Below are 20,991 nucleotides of genomic sequence, written 5' to 3' on the forward strand. Positions count from 1 at the left end.
TCAAGAGAGTGAATGTCTATCTGTCTATTTTTGTAAAACAGGATGTAAACTCCTAGTTATCTTTAAATTCTTTGTTGTAATAATAACAATAGCATTCATTAGTCTCTTGACTAATTTTCAGTCTCTTGATACTGAAAATGTGTTGTTTTTATTTTGTTTAGCTCAACAGTGGAGAGTGCAGGTTAACACAGACGGAGATTCCCCGGAACCACTGGATTGTAAAAGGACCCTTGTGATTTATGGCTCAAAGGGCAAAAGTGATAAGATCCTGCTTTCTCCACAAAGATCAGGACACGTGTGTTTTCTACCCAGAGCAATGGATGAATTCATTGTAAGTCATAAATACTATACAGAGTATAGTATATATAGTCATAAGTACTGTATAGTATATACAGTCATAAGTACTATACAGAGCTCCTCGTGACATTCCTCTCCAGCCAAAATATATGTGGAATTCTAGTTTTGTTGTTAAAATGACATATTTATTGCCAAAGACAGAATGATGTAACTTTAGATCTTAGGTCATCTTCTACTTGTGGTTCTGTTCTACTACAGCCAGCTGCAGTGTTCTCTTCAAATTTTCTGTATGTATCAGGGAAACAAATGGTCTGTTTCATGTAATTTATTGCATTCATCAGCTTGTCTTTTTTTTTTTTTTTTTTTTTTTCCTGAGTTGCAGTTTTTACAAAAGCAATATAAAATTATTTGAGAATGCAGAAAATGAAGGATTGGACAGTGTTCCTCTGGGACGTGAGTGGCTTTTTCTTTCCTTCGTTTCAGTCTTTCTAAGGCATTCTCCACTCTCCCCAAAAATGGTTCTGTCCCTGAGGCCAACAGGCAGCAGATTTTTCTGGATGATCATAAATCACAGGAGAATGCATTTCAAAGTTCAATGGAGGCAGTTGCACCGAAGTAACAGCATATACACGACCAGTATTAAAATCAACCCTAATACAGACCTGACACCTCATACACATCCTGCTTTTTTGAGAGTATTCATCTGAGGTGTCTTTTTAATGGTCAAATTCTGTCCTGGCTTGCTAGGTTACATCATTGCAAACTATGTTCATTGGCCTGAAGTGCAGCTTCTAGATATAAGAGAGAAATAGCTTGCAATTCAAGGCAGTTAAACCTCAGAAACGCTTTTCAATGGCTGCAATAAGCACTCTGAAAACAATGACAAAACTACATTTAGAAAATGTTGTCAAATATTCATCATAATAACCTGATCCAGACTGATTTTTCAAATTTTAAATAATAAGCTAAATCAATTTAGGAACTTTGCAGGGAGTAAATGAAAAGATAAATGGCACTTGTTAAAGACAAGAAAGCTGCTGCTTATCAGAAAACAGTGAGTAAACTGAGCAACAAAAGGCATTTCCTAATCCACTAGCATAAACTGAAGAGGTCAATAAAGGCAGAGTCTATCATTGCATAAAGCAGGCCTCTGCTACATGCAACCTGTTGGTAATTTCCCAAATGGCATGTACTCTTTGTTGATTGCCTGATTTCACTGACTGAGTACCATGTTGGAAGAAGCTAGTATTGTTATATATGTGTCCTGGTTGTCCCCACTACTCTACTATCCTAGGTTCCCTACTATCCTATGTGCCATAATACTATATGCATCATACTGAGGTTCCACCCTAACAGCTTTCTAAATGCTTCTTCATACTTTGGATTGGCTTTGGGTTCATGTCTGTATCTTCCTGACAGCTATCTGTGCCCCTGTTTTTGTTGCTTTCTTTGAAAATGTTTTTTTTCAAAGAAAAACTCAAAACTATTTGAGTGTTGTTTTCTGGGCATGAAATTTTGTCTCTTTGCTTCATTTCTTACAGTGTTTCCAGTTTTTGTAGCACTCTAAGGAACTCAAACTAGTAGGCCCTTAGGATCCTCAGATTCAGATATCATCATAAATATCCTCTTATCTTCTCTAGGTGGTTCAGCTAATAAATCCAGTTTCTTTTTACTCTCTCTTTCTTTTTTCTTACTAAGGCTGTCAGAAGCTTTGCTCATGTTCTCCCACTGTAGCAGCAAGCTGGAGGCATGAGCATGATGTCACCAGGCGGACAAGCTGTGAATTCAACTTCCCAACAAGCAGTAGTAAATGAACTTTTAAACCTCCCCAAGATCCTGGTCTTAGACAAATGTCAGTGCATTAAAAAGTACAGCAGGTTATGTGCTATAAGCAACTCATGCTTATTTTGAAACAGTAGGCTTATTTTTGATCTCAGAGATACATTTATTGCACACTGAGGACAGGAATGAGTGTAAATTCCTGATTTTCCAGGTGTTCTCACAGAAATGTATGCACAGATGTACATCGTATTCAAAATGATTATTTGATCCAAAATATTTCAAACCAACTCCTGTGAAAGAATGGGTGTAGTTTAATTGCACGAAGCAAGAGCAAAAAATAGTTTGTTAGAAAAAATAGCAGCATGCTAGCATGTTGGTGGTTTTCAATGGTCTCACATAGCTGTAGTAGAGTGGGTGATCTGCTTAAATAAGAATAAATTTAATTATAATACATTATTTATAATAAATAAAATGAGAAATAAGTAAGTTTGTCTATGTTATTGAACCATCTGGGAGTTCTAGCACTGAAGATAGCAAGGCAAGAAACCATGCCAGCTCCAATGAACAAACACATTGGAAAATAACTGGGAAAATGTAAGTAAACTGACAGTACAATAGTAGATTTTTTTTCCTCTTATATTTCAGTGATAAAAATCAATTCTTGATCTCTAACGGAATGAGCAAATTTGTAAAGCATATATATAACTTTTCCCTAGTCCTCAGCAGGTTTCTTGGTTGCTTACAGAGTAAGCTTGTCAGAGCATGCTTTTGGAGAGTCCTATTGTACTGCACACTTTATGTTATACAGATAATTATAAAATGCAAAGTTACGTTGACTGACGGATCTTGGGATAAGGATCTTTAAAACTATTCTCCAAAGCACTAGCACAGGTAGTATGAAATGAGTGACAGTATTGTAACCACAAAGCTCTGGCAGGTACAACTGTTCATAAATACACAACCACTATGGAATGTATTTTCAGGTAAAGACTATAAGGATGACAGAAAATTTTAGATTATGTAATGTTAATATGCTAGGTATTTTCCAAAGTGTGGGATGATGCTCCAGACAACAAGCAGTAGGATTTCTGGAGTTTCTGATACCTGTTCTAGTGAATTTTAGGATGCTTTGACCACACCCTTTACAATTAGAATAATTTATGCACAGATATATATATCTATTATAGAGACATAATGAAGAATTTAAGTTAAGTGTGCACCTAAACAGTGAATTTTACAAAGATTTAATTACATTAGGCTTGATGCCCTTGGACAAGTCCTGTGTGATTCAAAAAGGATAAGGTTTAAAATATTATGAAATTCTCTAATCATTTTCATCAGTTACTTTCTCTGAGAGCTTCAAAACCCCGGTGGCTTTGCCAAGGCATCCTCTTAATTATAAGAACTACGCTCCTTCAGTCATGTAATGGAAAAACACTGTGTTATTTAGTATATGACAAATCACGTCCAATTCAGCTCAGATTTCAAGTACTGAATATTACATAAAACCATTCAGAAGAAATAAATGTGGATAAATTAATCAGGAAATTTTAATCATAAATAAAAATGAGGTAAATAGTTTCCTCTTGCAAACAGTCTGTAAATTTAAAAAGAGGATGTTCATTGAATATGTACTTTGTGATGGATTATTTTTCTGCATTGAAGGTCATTTTGCATCAATTAATAGGCATTGATGGAAGGCAAAGCCAATTATGGGATCAAAGATAGGATATCATATTCCAAAGGGAAACTGACTATATTAAATTGCTCAGAAAATGATTATGAGCATGATGTAATGACAATGTTCTGTTACATTGATGGAACTGAACAGAAAGTATAATAATGGCCAGAACTGTGGAAAAAATCCCAAACAAATAAACATGAAAAGGGGAGAATGTAATATATATTACATTCACTTGGAAATATTTGGTGTTTAATTCAACAGATCATGGACAGTATGATTGCTAGTTCTTCATGGCTCAAAGGCATGAAATTCATCAAAATTGTGGTTCTAGAAAAAGAAGGGAAAACAGTGACTCTTAAATTATGTATTCTTAAATTATTTTTCTATATCTGACCTGTCCATTTTCTACAATGACTATTGAACATGTATTTATGAGAATTTAGAAGTCCAGAGAATTGCAAATTTGGGTAGCAGAAGACAGAGTAAAATGTGAGGTATAGCTTGCCCTGTTAAATAAAAATAACCAAATTCTCTAATGTTGCAGTTCAAACCACAGAGCTTTATGGAATGAGTGGTACATTGCATTTAAAGTAGCTCTGTGATACAGTCATGAGGTCTATCTGCAAGAAGGAAAATCTACAGGCAATCATATTCAAAATCGGTAGTCTGGTTCTGAAAGATCAGGAGCAATGATGTGTGTGTGAGGGGACCATAGTTTAGATGTGTGAAGGAGCTGTGCACTCTTCTCTTGATGAACCTGGATATTTCCCATTAAGTTTAATAAGAGATGAATGCACGTTTTTTAAGAGAAATTAGACCACTTACTGTGCCATAGCTAATGATATCATACACAGCTTGAATGAAAAACTCTTGACAAGAAATTCTGCCCATGTATTTCCCTTTTTATGGAGCAATGGTGGAGACCAAGTCAGGACGTGAGGATATGGTAAATCCAAGAGGCATAACCCTCCTCACATGCGCATCACAGTCTGGGATGGCCTTAATTCTGTATACTTGAAAGCAAGCATACAGGCAAGCAGGCTAGGCTCAGAGGACAAATCTGGTGTCCTCATTGATGTAAAGATTCAGTTGTGTGTCTATTTTACATGCTGTGGAGTTCAGTTCAGGAACTGAGAGATTCCCTGTAGCCATGGGGCTGCAGGACTATCACAGAAACAGGTCCGTGCTTCTGCTTTTACATAGATGGTGGGTAGGAACTCTTCTCTGGTCCTTACAGAGGAATTCTGATTGAATTCTGATTTTATTTATTTTTATTTTTTTTGAATGACATGGCAACCTCTTTTGATACTTACTCAAGAAATTTAGACTGGAAGGCATCTTTTAAGTCATCAGGTGTGATTTCTTGCCTCATTTCATAAGTTCTACTTCATAAACAGTTCAAGCTTCTGTAAAATGATTTTGGCAGGTTGCTATTTTTTTAAATTAATCGTTCCTTTTCATACATTGTGGTTTTACCATTTTTTATCTGCATAACGTTTATTAATCAGGGTACTCAACTCTCTCCCAAAATGACAGACATGCTTTCTATACTGTTTTTCCCTAATAAGAATAAGTTTACTAATATTTCCCTGCATGTATGTCTCCATTAAGCACAGGCACAAGAACTAGCTTTAAGCAAGGTAGGTCAGCACTGAATGGCTGTCAAGAGCAGAGCTAATAGCAGAATAAATTAAATTGTTAGGAGCTCTGTGCTGTGTCTTAAGAGCCAGTCTGCTGGTTGTTCTAGAGCATGGTTCTGTAAGACTAACTTCAGAATCTTACTGTGATGCTACTTGATGCATAAAGAATTTATTTCCTGGCAATAGTCACCAAAGCTTTTTTTTGTAGCTGGTTTGGGAAAATAAAATGCAATAGGTGGGACGAACAAGGCCACTGGTAAAGTTTTCTGTTTTGATCCTCAGAAATAATTGTTACACTTTTTAGAATAGTTCTGTTTTATGTTTTACTTGAATTTCCCTTCCCACCAGATCTTTCTTGTAGTTGGGGGCTCAGAAGACTTATTGTGCAGTTGCTAATTCCATACAGATCATTAGAGCTTGATGCAGTTTGATCATCCCAATTCCCATAGCCCTAGGTTGGATGGTTTAACCACATCTCACAGAAGACCACAGTCAGCAACCAGATACTGAGTTTCTCATGGGTAGTATGGGAACAGGGCTATGCTGTTCTACAGAGTTATTTCTGTAACATTCGTGATTCACATTTCTGCAGAAATATCCCTCCTCTTTCCCTCAGAAGTGGTTGTAAAATAATTTCATGTTTTAATTCTAATCATTTTGCAAATGAGAATTTAGTTAAAAATTTTTCTGCTCATAGTAATTATCATTAATTTTAATACCTAACGTGACTGCTGATATCAGAGCCTTTAATTGTAAGTTAACGTGCTCTGGTAAGGTCATAGCTTTACATATTACCTTTTGTATTATGCGCAGATATTACTAATTTTAATCTTGGCTCACCCTAATGTTAAAGGGTCCTACTCACATTGCTAGTAAGATAAAATAGAAGAAAGAATAAAAGAATAAAAAAGAATAAATAAATAAAAGAATAAATAAAAAAAGAAATAAAGAAGGCAACCTCACCTATGGCAAAGAGAAGGATGGATTGCCCTATCATACTCACCCTAGCCATAGAGCATCTCCATTGGTTGATGTTAAGTTAAGGGATTCTACACAGCTGGGGAAATCTCTGTGAGTAAAGTGCTCCTGACAGTACACTTTTCCTTATGATATTTGTTGCAGGTTGAGACTGGAGATGTGGGAGATGTATACAAGATTCGGGTCAGCTGTGATGATGTGCCAGGCTTTGAGGGCTGGCATTTGAAGTCTTTCCACTTAGAAGAGCTACATGCAAAACAAAAACTAAACTTTGACTGTAACTGCTGGCTCTCCATTAGCAAAGAAGACAAGGAGCTTGTGAAAGAATTTCCTGCAGTCAGTGAGGACCAGAAAACTTTGCCAGGTGAGAACAGTGAAGAAATATGAACAGTCATAGAATCGTAGAATCATAGAATGGCTTGGGTTGGCAGGAACCTCAAAGATCATCCAATCCCCCTGCCGTAGGCAGGGATGCCACCCAGTAGATCAAGGTTGCTATGGGCCTCATCTAACCTGTCCTTGAATACCTCCAGGGATGGGACATCCCCAGCTTCTCTGGGCAACCTGTTCCAGTGCCTCTCAGTGAAGAACCGTGCAAACTAATCTCTCAAAAAGAAATCACATACAAGAAAACACATATAAAATAGTGCACTTAGTCTGCATTTGATATCTTCAGTGGCTATGTGGTAACTGTCTTCATACAAGCACTGTAAAAATGCTGACCATTTAAGAAATTTTAATTTTCCAGTTAAGTGACAAATTGGGTTTCACAGTTGCTAAATCTTCTGCATGATTTTGTGTGCTAAAATGAAAAATATAATTATATTTTTTAAAGATACAGCACATGTTCAAAGCTATGGAAATGATTTGTGGTAGATTTACTGTTGAATTACTCAGCTTATAATAGCTTTAGTTACTAACAGAAGGAATTCTCATTGTAAAAAAAAAAAAAAAAAAGTTTTGTATTTGTTTTTCCCTAAGGACTCTTTTTTTTTTTTTTTTTGACATACTGAGAGTTTTAGAATATATTCAGAAATGTTCTTGGAATGTGGAGACACTGCATTTGTTCAGAAAATTGGGTAGTTACACATGAGATAAAAGTAATTGGAGATATGACGGCTTTTCTAAACTAAAGTTCCAGTAGTTCTAGTCCCTGACCATCTCAAACCTGTTAACAACTTTAGAATAAATTATAGCATTAAGTTAGTTAAATGTTAGCTCAGCAGAACAGTATGTTAAATACTACATTTGAAAAATTCTGGCCATTCATTTTGTCTAAGTATCAATACATCTGCAATTTGCAATTTAATGATCCTTCTCAACAGAAAATCCAAATCTGACTTTGTAGATTGAGGGAAGAAAGTGTGTGAGCAACACAGAGGCAAAGAAGTTTTAAAGTTGCTGTCATGTATCCTACAATAATAAATGCATTTGGTAAATTTTTATACATATATGTCATGCATCCAGCCTCTGCTAGTCTATTTTACATGAACTTTACATAGTAGTTTATTCGTTGGCCTGTGATGGTTATTAATTACTGCAAAGATCATTCACAGAATCACAGAATCATTGGAAGAGACCTCCAAGATCACCTAGTCCAACCTCTGACCTCATGCTAACTAGTCCTCCACTAAGCTCTACATCTAAATGTTTTTTAAAGACATCCAGGGATGGTGACTCAACCACTTCCCTGGGCAGCTCATTCCAATGCCTAACAACCCTTTCGGTAAAGAAGTTTTTCCTAATATCCAACCTAAACCTCCCCTGGCGCAACTTTAGCTCATTCCCCCTCATCCTGTCGCCAGGCATGTGGGAGAACAGACCAATCCCCACCTCACTACAGCCTCCTTTAATGTACCTATAGAGAGCGATAAGGTCGGCCCTGAGCCTCCTCTTCTCCAGGCTGAACAAGCCCAGCTCCCTCAGCCGCTCCTCATAGGACTTGTTCTCCAGGCCCCTCACCAGCTTCGTCGTCCTTCTCTGCACCCGCTCAAGCACCTCGATGTCCTTCTTGTAGCGAGGGGCCCAAAACTGAACACAGTACTCAAGATGCGGCCTCACCAGAGCTGAGTACAGGGGGACGATCACCTCCCTAGCCCTGCTGGTCACACTGTTCCTGATACAAGCCAGGATGCCGTTGGCCTTCTTGGCCACCTGAGCACACTGCTGGCTCATATTCAGCCGACTATCCACCATCACTCCCAGGTCCTTCTCTGCCTGGCAGCTCTCCAACCATTCCTCTCCCAGCCTGTAGCTCTGCTTGGGGTTATTGCGCCCCAGGTGCAGGACCCGGCACTTGGCCTTGTTGAACTTCATACAGTTTCTAACAGTCCCTGAGCAAATTCAGATGAATTCTTATTTTCAGGACCTTATACTGTAAAATACGAATGGACAGAATTTGTCTGGATGCTGGTAATTCCAAGCTGCAGAAGTCTAAGTTGTCTGAGTACAGTTTCACTTGAATTTCTAAGGAAGCTAATGGAAAGAATTTATTGAGGCTAGCTTCAAGACATCACATTCACAAAGAGTAAACTGACTATATCAGATTGTTTCGTAGTTGCAGAAATAAAAAAACAAACATTAATATTACTAAATAACCTACATTGTTGTTTTCCTTTAAGTACATCTTTTATTATCACTTTTTAATATTTTATTTTATTTTATTTTATTTTATTTTATTTTATTTTATTTTATTTTATTTTATTTTATTTTATTTTATTTTAATTTTATGCAGTCCATAAATATGTTGTCTTTGTACATACTGGTGACTTCTGGGGAGCAGAAACCTTTGCAAATGTTTATATCACTCTTTATGGGACAAGAGGCGACACTGGTGTAAGGAAACTCCATACATCGCTAACACCAGGAAGAAAATTTCAAAGGAATAAGGTAATAGCACAAAAATGCCATCTTACATGCCTGATCAGACTACATCTTGTTATAGAAGAGCAAGAGTATGGAAACAGTATTTGTCTTTCAGATATTCAGAGCAGTATTCAATACCACTGTCATTTCCTTCCTGTACCAGTACATCCCCACATAATAATCAGGGCTCTGTATGAGCACATACAAAACAGTTTGCTGGGAGAACCTCTGTGATCACACCTCTTTTTTCTTCTATTCTAAATTTAGGTAATCAAAGAATTAAAAATTTTTGATAGAAAATTAGTTACAGAAATTGCTGTGAGACTTTTGCATTCGGTGCTGTTTCTGTAAACTAGTATAAGCACTAACTTAATGTCTACTCAATAACTTTAGATGGGAGACAAGAATTCCACGTACAGAAGAGAATGCTTCTAGACGACCAATAACAATACAATTCTTCTAATATGTAGTCAGCTTTCATAAGCTTACCGAGCATTTAAGTTTGAAAAAGCATATAATCTTATTTTTTGCTCACTATCAAGATACACATTATCAAGGAGAGTACTACATTTCTGTGAAATAATTTCATTGAATAATTACCACAGCACTGGATTTGGTACATACTGGGGGAATTTCTAAAATTGATTTTCCATACATCTCAGGTCTATATATACATGTATTTACAGAAGATAGCACTTTTCAATAATTATTTTACCTCCATGAACAGATTTATTTCCTAAAATGGACTAATTAAAAAAGTTCAGGATTTTGGCTTACAATCTGGCTGTCAATAGTCCTGACTATTGTTAAAAAGAAAATGAGTATTTTTGTCATACAGAAGTATTTTTAATGTTAGCAACCGAAAAGCTACTTCTCCAATATTTTGTTTTTAAAAGTAGCACAGATAACACATAGGACTTTGGTGAGACCTGCATTTTTTAGAGATCAGTTTGCCAATAACTTCTTTTAATTGCCCTTTTAGCAGGTTTAGTAAGTTCCTACTACTGAGATAATGTTTTATTGCGATGACGGTGTTAATTATAATCAAAGAATCATAGAATATAGAATATAATCAAAGAATCGTAGAATATCCCAGGTTGGAAGGGACCCATAAGGATCATTGTGTCCAACTCCTGGCTTCACACAGGTCTACCCAAAAATTCAGACCATATGACTAAGAGCATAGTCCAAATTCTTAAACTCCATCAGGCTTGGTGGTGTGACTATGTCCCTGGGGAGCCTGCTCCAGTGAGCGACCAGTGATACCTCCTCCTGATATTCAGCCTGAACCTCTCTTGTCACAGCTTGACTCCATTCTCTTGGGTTCTATCACTGGTCACTAAAGAGAATAGATTGGTGCCTACCCCTCCACTCCCCCTCGCAAGGAAGTTGTAGACTGCCATGAGGTCTCCCATCAGCCTCCTCTTCTCCAGGCTGAACAGGCCAAGTGACCTCAGCCACTCCTTGTATGTCTTTCCCTCTAGGCCTTTCACCATCTTTGTAGCCCTTCTCTGGACACTCTCCAATAGTTTCACATCCTTGAAATCATAGATATTGTTGTTTAAACTCTAGTTGTTCATAACCTTGTTGACCTTTATAAGCTACCATCAAGCCCATCTGGCCCTAGGCTGGACTTGACTTTCTTATAAAACAAGAAAGAATTTAGTGGGGCATGTAATTTCTGTGTTGCTTTTTTTTTTTTTTTTTTTTTTTTTTTTTTTTTTAACAAAACAAAGCAAAACTTCTCTTTTCCTTACTGTGTCTTTTCCATTCTGCTCCTATCCCTGGTATTTTGCTCAAATTTCTTCACATTGTCCCCATTCATCTTAATCTCCTTTCTCTTGCTTACTAGTTCAGTTTTCTGTTTCTGCACTAATTTCTATTTTGTAAGAAAAACAAAAACTTAGGTTTTTCTAACTATTGGAGAGGAATTGAGAAAGCCTTCTGGTAGTGAACACCTCCTAGATTTCTAACTTTTCTTTAGGACTTTAATTTAAGTAAAATCTGAATGATCTATAAAATATAAATTTGCCTGATACATTTTAGAAACTTGAAGTGCCCTAAAAGAAATTTGATTAGAACCAAAATCTTGTCATAATTGTTTGCCTGTCAGAAGGCATTATGTCAGAAGGTATATACATTTTATTGTGATATGCAGTGATTGAAGAAATACAAATTATCCAAGGATCAGAAGAAGTTACGTCATTAAACAGGATTCCATGTTAGACCTAATTAGCGTGTGTTTTCTTGGATTCAGAAGGGAGATGTTATGTTAAATGTTACTAAAAATATGTGTATATATATATCCTCAGCAAAATCCAGGCTAAGCTTTCCCTTGACTTCAAGCATATTTGGGTGCAAACATTTTTAAATTTTTTTATTAAGTGTTTCCCTTCTTTTGCAGGTGGATTCATTTTTGGTGGAAGCTGTTTCTCTTGGTCATTTGCAAAAAGTGGTTATAGGGCATGATGGAGAAGGATATGGGGCTGGCATGTACCTCAAGATGGTAACAGTCAGGGAATCACAAGACTCAGACAAAGAATGGGTTTTCCCATGGTGGAACTGGCTTGATACTCATCTGGGATTATGTGAGACTGTTTGTGAGATAGTTACAGTTGGTAAGTTCTTCTGCAAAACTGTCTGCCTCTCTACATATTTTTGAATTTGGCTACAGATCTTTCAGATCTCTATATTGTCTTTCTTTTATTGCAAATGTGATTTTTCAGTTTTATTTTTTTATTATAGAAAGACTGCATCTAGTAATGTCAAAGTGAATAAAATTCTGTATATTGTGTATGAAACTCTCACCTTCTGAATTAGATTTAGCACATTGCAATGAAAGATTTAAAGCAGGTAAGAGTTTTAGATGAATGCCTTATGGGGATAAATAGCTTAAGTTTTATGCATTAATTTTCAGGTCACTTAGGATCTAATTTGAAATCCAGAGAAAAATTACTTTAGTTAAATGAGCTTAGTACCCATGGTATTATTCCACTGTGCAAAGAAACAGTGCCATTTTTCTATGCTAAGTTTACACTCATTTCAAGTTTACTACACCAAAAGATGTGCAAATCCAAATCTGGATGTATCTGGCAAAAGAACAATTACAGCAGGACCTGTAGCAAAGATTTCTTCCTTCAATCCTGTGAAAACAATTTCATGTAAATGAACTGTTAAAGTTCATCCAGAACGAAGAATATGGCTTCAAATCATAAGGTGCCCTTGATAGATATGTAGGCATTCAGTTGTATAATTTTTTCTGAATTGTAGAAAGCAGATTTTTCTAAGCTGTTTCCTTCCATTAAATCATTTTCATTTCCCATAGAATGATTAAAATGGAATGAAAATGAAGGATAGCAGCAATTAATAGAGAAAAAGAGAGGAAGATGGTAATATTGAACTCTTAAGATCTGCAAATATTTTTTATGTGTTTAAAATAGGTTTACCTGTTAGTCTTACACTATTATAACACATTATATTGCTAAGTATTATACAGTTGCAAGTGAAGTTCATTGTTATTATTCATTTTGCATTAGGTGTCTACAGGCTACAGATGGCTGGTGCTTCTAAATGATAAATTGGTTTCGGTAACATGGATTGCTTTTTTTAAGAACAATTAATTAGACCTCTAAAAGGTGACTGACTGTTCTCTTAGTAATTACTTCCAAACATGACAAGGAGAATAACATGGTATCAGGAAAATACCTGTGAAACTAAAGTTTAAACACAGCAAGAACATTAAGCTGTTAAATTCTTGGCAAAAACAAAAACAAAACCACCACCACCACCAAAAAAAAAATAATAATAAAGGTATTGATGTGTTATTCTTAGTGAACTGTTGCCATAGATACAACGTAACCTGCAAATAGAGCTTGCTTTGTGTACTGTAAAGGCTATGGGCCTGTTATTTTATGCCATTCAGTCATATTGTCGTCTTTCCTCTTTCTCTTTGATCATTTTTAAAGGTAGAAGATTGATTTCTTGTCCTAAACTGCCTGAAATCAACATGCAGTCATCAGGTCTCTGGATAATGGACATCACTGGATCTGACTTGAGCAATGAAGTGGATCCATTACACCTTTCTTTCATCTTCTACGGCAACCTGAATCACAAAAAGTTGCCACTTCAAGTTACAGGAAAAGCAATTCAAATCAAAGTACTTCAACCTTTATCTATTGAAAGAAAAGCCTAAGGATCATGTACCTGATGACCCTCTTAATTCTGAGTTAAATTGTTTCTTTAAACTAAACTACCAAATTGATTTTTAAGTCCTCTATGTAGTTTGGCACAGGTCATCATTTTTGTTTGTAGGCAGTAAGGCTGTCACTGGGGCAGTGCTTTTTGAATGAGTAGAAATGAACCTTTTCCCAAGGTTTCACCAAGCGAAGTGGTTCCTATGTGCATATCACAGTACATACCAGCTTGCAGGTGCTGATTTTCAGTTCTTGTTGATATTACAAAAGTAATTTGTAAACATACAATGTTTTGTGCCATGAGATACTATCGAGGTTTTAGGGCAATGATGAAGAAGGAAAAATCATGTATGAGATGAGACTTAACAGAAAGTTCATTTATGTCTTTCATGTAATTTATTCATCCTTGTCACCATGTTTTTTAAGGCTAACTTCTTTTTCTTGTATTGTTAGTCTCTTTTACTTTTGCGTGTCATTACCATTTTGTTTTTCCTCTTGATCAGCTCCTTTTTCCCCACAAGTTTTCCTCTTTACTTAGTTCTTCTCTTAGTTCTTCTATCATTTGTCTTCACTTCCTCCTATTACTCTTCAACGTAAATATTAACAACCTTTTGACTGACTGAATGAATTTTACTGCATTGAAATATGGCCTGCTTCTTTCCCAATTCTTTTACTTCCTTCTTGTAACTATAATTCCTTCCTCGGTGCCAATGCTGTGTTACTGTTATGCTATTCTGATTTTACTCTCCATGAATGTAGAGTACATCTTTCCAATACAATAGAATTTGGAACTGACCTGAAGGTAAACACTACAGAAATCTACTCTAGTTTAGGAAATCCCTGAACCACAAAGTGCTGAAAACTAGGAAAATTTTCAAGGGAAGTGTGACAATTACCTGTCCTGTTCTTGTACTGCTTGTTCCATCTTTCCATTGGCCTTTGTGGGTTCTGAGGAAATAGTTGACCCCTGTGAGAAAACTGGAAGATTTAACCTCAGTTGGTTTGTTAGCCTTGTTTTAACCTTGATCTACAGAAACAACTATATGGCCAGACTGATGGAATGGGACGAAGCAGACAGACAAGGCAGTGGGAGCTTCTCAAGCCAGCTTTGTATCAGAAATGTGTTCATGAAGCCATATCCTGAAAGATGTTTCTTCATGATTGACTGCTGAAACAGCAGAAGCAGGTAGCAAGGGAAAAGCAGGAAAATAAGGGTAAAGAGATCCCTGTCCCAAAGAGTGAGTGACAATATGTTACTTTTGATCATGGGGTTCATCAGAAAGCAGCCTTGGAGTTGTGAATAAAGAAACTGTTCCTGGTTCTTCCTACTAGTCTGGTAAATAGGACTTAATGATTACACCAAAGAAATAACCAGCTGTTTTTTCATGTTCTTCCTTTCTTTAGTGAAAGAGGAAGTAAGCACACTAGATTAGGCTATAAACATGTTCCAAAATGAGGAGTACCTAGTTCTGCTAAAGAACCTCTTCTAAATATAAAGAAATGGTATGAAACTGGAAGTACCCTATCAGAGGAAAGGTCAGGTCCCATGTAGTGCTGCTAGCTGGGCAGTATTTCAGTGCTAGTATCTGGGCAGTATTTGCAATGAAAGAGCAAGGGAAAGAATAGTTAGAAAGGGGAAAAACGGTAACAGTTATAAATCTGCTCCAATTCTTCAGCTATTGTAGTTTGATCAGCTGTTGCGTACAGCTGTCAACTACATTTGATCTGGCACAATTAGAATGAAATCCATTCATCTTCTCTTTTTCTCACTTAGGATGAACTGGCAGATATTGGCTTACTGTACAAAGTTCAGGTAACTGGCCCACATAGTGAGCTAAAACAGCCATGGCGCTTAGATTTACTGCATATGAAGCACACAGGCACAAAGGAAGAGATGTATTTAGCTTTTGACTGCTTGTTCAACCCTAATGAAGACAAATGTGTGGAACTGCCAGCTCTCTATGCAGATCAGGAGCCTTTGCCTGGTAAGCTAAGTCTGTTTTTGTTACTGGGGTCAGGATCTATGTCACTGGAATACCAGTATATCTCCTGGGCCTGAAATACTACTGTATGAGACTTTCCACAAAAATTTCATATTAAGGAATATGATGCTTTGCACTTGCATTTATCAAAAAAGAAAGCTGAGCAAAGAGGAATCACTTGTATCAGGATTATGACAGATGTTATAACTGCTGACACCAGACACAGAATATGGTTTCTTTCATGTGAGACAGTTCCAGTTTTAGCTCTTGATTATTTATTATCTCTTCAAATTAACGCTGTGTCAGCTGAAGATGTGTACAAAATATTAACTTGTATGTAATGTTACCTGAATCTTCCTATTCACAAAGAAATGTGACCTAGAAATGTAGTCAATGTTTTAAGAATGAAAGAATTGCAAAGACACCCTACAAAACAGAATTAAAAACAAACAAACAAACAAACCAAAAAAGCTTTGTTACAATCAGCCAACAAAGGATAGCCAAGAACTTCAATTGCAGTAGCATTTTATTGATGTTGATGAGAAATTTATAGTACAGCTAGTATTATTCCAGCAAAAATATATTGAGTTGCAGTTTTCTCTGATGTTATTAATACATGTGAATTGTGTATATGATGATGACAGAGATATGATAAAGTGATTACCCCTAGCCCCCCAGGAATATGGAGAACAACCAATTGCATACTGATGGCTTGATCACTCACTATTTAAGAACAGGATTCCCATTTATGCAGCTCATTAGAATAAAGAGGATTGATGTGGATAGTAAAGATCATGTATTGAAGCGTTTAGTGACAGTTAAGAGCTTTATTGCCAGAGGCTATAGTACAAAGAGTGTTCTGCTTAAACAGAATAGAAAATAATAGAAAAAGATGGAAGCTACCCAGAAAAAGGAACAAAATATTCCGTGTGAACTTTAGCACTCTCTAGGGAGATTTTCCTAAATATTTTATCCCATTTAAAGTTGAAACTTGAACAAATAAAATAATGAAGACCTTATAAATCTCTGATTGTATGTGGGTTTGCATAACTTTAAACAATTAGTAGCCTTGTATTCATTTACTGAAAAAAAATCTTGTCTTTGGTCCATCAGGTTCAAAATAACATTGGATGTTGCATGTAATATATTCAGAATGTAAAATGCTAAATACATAATAACTCTGGTGCTTGTTAAAATCTCCATTACCCCAATTTATTTATGAAAAAAAAAAAAAAAGGAAAATTATAAGTATTGGTAATTATTTTCAGAATTTGGAATTGCTGAATGTTTAACTAGATATTAAAACTCCAAAAGTTCAAACCAAAATAAAAATTCTAGAATTCATCTCTCAAGTCTTTGTTATGCTAAGAACCAAATGGAGATAATGTAAGAGAGCAGTAATGTTATTAGTAGAGCAATTCAGTTGAGGTGAAATGAAAGGCTGAGATATTTTCCTTGGAAAAATACTAAGAAGGAGATGTGTACATAATTTCTGACACAAATTATCACATAGTTGGGTAGTGTTTACTAACCTAGGAAGTTTCACACAAACCATTTAGTGGAGTCCAGAGTAAGGGAAATACCTCAGAAGGAATTCTCTTCTAGATTTCACTGGCTTTGAGTATGTGAGCAGTCCTTTTGAACTTACATGTATGTCCACAGATGCAGTAATGACATTTGGGATACTTAAAGATGCACCTTATTATGAATGATCTACAATTGAAAGAATTAATATCAATCAAGTTTTTTTTTTTTTTTTTTTGCTTTTTTTTTTTTTTCTCTGTGGCCCCAACACTTACTCAGTCTAAACATTCTAAATGTCAGCTTTTTCCTTGTATTCTAGCTAATATACTGGAGACAAATCAGTTTGCACTCATTATTTCTTCTAAAGAGACACATTTATGGAGATGTCTTCAATAAATGTCTTGGTAATATAAATTTGAATAAAGACAAAAGAACAATTTTGAAAGATAAAGATCGATAAAGATCATTGCTATTCCCAGACAAATCAAACAACAAGTAGATAACTCTATAGGGAGCAATGTAAATGCAAAAAACATCCAAGTAAAGAGTATCCTTTATCAGTTATGTCAGCTGCCTGGTTGTAACGAAGGCCACGTTATTATAAATACTTCTCTTCTAAACTAAGTGATTCCATGAGATTTAGCAAGGCAAAAATAGATATCTGTACTCATCTGTGATCTTCAGGAAATTCACAGCTACTTCTTTAAGGTGTTTTTAGTCTGCTTTTAGTTTCTCACTGTTCCAGTCTGCCAGTGATAGGCAATAAATTATATTAATCCCCCCAGTGCTGGGTCTGTTTTGCCAGTGATGATGTAAGTGATCTCCCTGTCCTTATCTCAACCCTTGAGCCTTTTCCATTGTATTTTCTCCTCCTTTTTTATTTGAGAAGGGGCAGAGAGAGAGTGGTTGTGGTGTTCAGCTGCCCAGCAAGGTAAAACCACCACATCATCTGATTTGGTGAGACTTGAGGATGATTTCATTCCCAGTAAGTTACAGCTGTCAATTGTCATTGAATATATTTTTAATAATTAAAAAAAATAAAACAAAAACAAAACATGCACACGTATTTAAAATTGATTCTCTGAAGTTGCTTTATCCTTGTATTTTATAAACATCTTTTTTAGTCTATCTTTATCATGGTCCAAATTGTTTATCATGCATCTTTGTGGACTTCAAAATAAAATATACTGATTACTATTTTTTTCCCCCCTTATAAATTCTGTGATAATTCTGCAGAGGACATTAATGTGCATATTAACACTCATACTGACACAAAGTCAATGCACACTTAAATTGTGAGGTGCTTTTGAAAATGATGTTTTCAGTTACACTTAAAATTTTAGAACTTTTAGCTCTTAGCTTCTATATTTCTTGATGCTTTTGAGATAATTTCTTGATGATTTTTAGAATGCCATTGTTGTTAAATGCAGTTGAAATCATGTATCAGAAGTTATATAGCAGTATATATCCCAACATAGAAGTTATCTAAAGTTAGAAGAACTTGCAATATGTAGTTGTTAAAGTAACCACTGAAGATGAGTGTTATCTTATATTTACTAATGTACTTTTAACACCAGTTATGAATTTGACTCTTCTGGCTCACATTAGGGTTCTGTGATGCAAATTAAGATTTTTTTTTCCACAACATGAACACAAATTCCAACATCCCCCCTCCATGCACCAAGTCTGTTAACATAAGACCATGAGTTAAAGTGCTTAACATCTGTAGCAATAAACATCTGTATTAACAAACATATTCATCTTTAATAAAAAAACAAAAACAAAAACAAAAACAAAAACCAAAAAAACCCACAAAGCTTTACATTTTTACAATATACAGACAAAATATAACTTTTTCACTGCTTTGTTAATCATAATAGGTCACTGCTATGTAGTAGCGTACCATGGATGTATTGAGGCATGGAGAAGTATTAACTTACTTATTTACTTAACTGTACTAGATACCGTTCAGTCCAGCAGCTCACGTTTATCAAATAGTTCCATTTTCATTAGAGGCAATGATAAATTCCATGTTAACTTCCAAAATGAAAGTAGTTCAGAGATGCTTCAGCTAATGTATTCTTTTGACTTATAAGACTTATTAGCCATGGCTTGTTAGCTCAAACATAGCACCAACCTAGCAAGAATGAATCTGGCTTGGGTATTGAGCTGGTGAAGTGAGTCATAGTATTCTGCTTAATTTGACTAATTCGTATTCCTGCTAACTCAGGCCTCTCTTACCACACACTTAAGTAAGGTAGATGAATCCTGTACTTTTGATTAGATTCATAATATCAAATATTGAATGGGTACAAGATGATTTGCTCCACAGTCTTCAGCCTTTCTTAGTGTTTTTCCCCCATTGTAAAAAATACTTGTGCTGCTTGATTTCATTGCAAACCTAAAATCATAATAGTGTAAAAAGTTTAACTGTACCTCTGAGATTCAGACAGGATGTGGTTGTACCATTTAAACTGTTTACCCTGAAAAGGCATTGAGATTTATATAGGCAAATGCTACTGAATATTGCTCTAAATGATATTTGAATAAGTTTTGATTCATAGTAAGTTAAATAAAAAAATGGCAAAATCAAGGTAACACCTTATCATAGATCATCAATCATAGATCGATGATCCTGTTTTTAATTCATGTTTTCTTTTTCTGTTTTCAATGAGCACTGATCATTTTCACTTTCCAACAATATTGACTTACGTTTGAAGCAGTCCTCTTTTATAAAGAGGATTGGACAGAGACAAAGAATGGCAAGGCTGAACAGAACATCATATTTTAGTAGATTTTTGTTGGTAGAGGGATGTTGTCTATTTGATAGTGAGAATAGTCCCAAATCACCCTGAAAACTTTAGCCTTTTCCCTAGAAACTCATTTATATTGTGCCTTCCTTTATAGGAGTTCCTTTGTATATTTTGTTTTGTTTTGCTTATATAACAAGAGTCCTTTCTCTTATCCAAAATCTTTGAAAATTAAAGAAGTATTTGCTGTGACTACAGTGAGCTTTGAATTAGGCATTAACAGTTTCATATGGAACTTCTGACTCAGAAAAAATATTAGGTATGTTTCTAATTTTTGGTATGTATCTCCCTTGAATACAGATATTATGAAGTAACTAGTTGTGTGATTAAAGTTGAGACCATGGTTAAGTATTAATGATCATGGACCAAAACAGTAAAAGCGTTTGTAGACATTGTGATTTCTAATTCACACTAATGAGTGGTCAGATCTGTGGTACAAACTCTTTCTAATCTAATTCACACAAGCAGCCTTTTGACTTCAATGGATCTGCTCACATGAGCAAGTTATACATATAGTATACCTACAACAGATGAATGATATAGAGTCTTACCTTCGTATCCTAGCTCCTCTAAAAGCAAAAATGCCATTGGCTAAACTCCAAAGAGTCTCTTGGACAGCTCATATGCTTTCAAATATCTAGATCTCCAGCAAGGGCAAGTCTGTGTAGCTAAGTTCACTTTATTGCAACTATATTGTCTTTCATCTGACAGTGCATATTTACCTGCCTTGAAGAAAGGGATGAGATATATTATAGTTCCAACCTAGGAAAACTTTTGTTCTATTCCTTATCATCAAACATGAGTGATGTCATCAATTACAAGCACTCTCCCAGGTCATGGTTTAAATGTGAAAAAAAAAAAAAAATCCAGGAAAAAAATCCCTTAAATTAATAATGACACAATGAAATAAATTTACTTTTCAGAAAACAGTGTTTTTCAGTCACCATCCCCACATAGCAAAACATGAAGAGAAACAAAGACATTTCAGTATATCACAATGAGCACACCTTCATTAGACTGATACAGTCCCTATTATTTAATGAATCCTTTTAGATATTCATTTTTCAATCAGTATGCAAAACCACCCAGTATGCAAAACCACTCTCATTCCAGTGATGTGACCTTTTTATTTTAGACACATAAAGAAATAGCTATATAAGATGTCACAATATTTGAATTCAGGCCTTTTGATTATAACACTCAATATGAATAGCACCAACTTGTGAAAAGAGCTGT

At 35.5% G+C, this 20,991-nt stretch overlaps 1 protein-coding gene across 1 annotated transcript in view; it reads left to right on the top strand.

Moving 5' to 3' along the window:
• RP1 (RP1 axonemal microtubule associated) overlaps positions 1-20,991 on the top strand; it is a gene marked incomplete at both ends in the record, with an annotated part of 183,739 nt that overhangs the window by 101,086 nt on the left and 61,662 nt on the right. Inside the window, 6 exons of the mRNA XM_084281671.1 lie at positions 162-331; positions 6,526-6,745; positions 9,116-9,270; positions 11,651-11,868; positions 13,216-13,402; positions 15,214-15,424. Coding sequence (XP_084137797.1) covers positions 162-331; positions 6,526-6,745; positions 9,116-9,270; positions 11,651-11,868; positions 13,216-13,402; positions 15,214-15,424 — 1,161 coding nt within the window. The remainder of the gene's footprint in view (positions 1-161; positions 332-6,525; positions 6,746-9,115; positions 9,271-11,650; positions 11,869-13,215; positions 13,403-15,213; positions 15,425-20,991) is intronic.

Source organism: Netta rufina, assembly GCF_964035555.1.
Source record: "Netta rufina genome assembly, chromosome: 2".
Taxonomy (NCBI): Eukaryota; Metazoa; Chordata; class Aves; order Anseriformes; family Anatidae; genus Netta; species Netta rufina.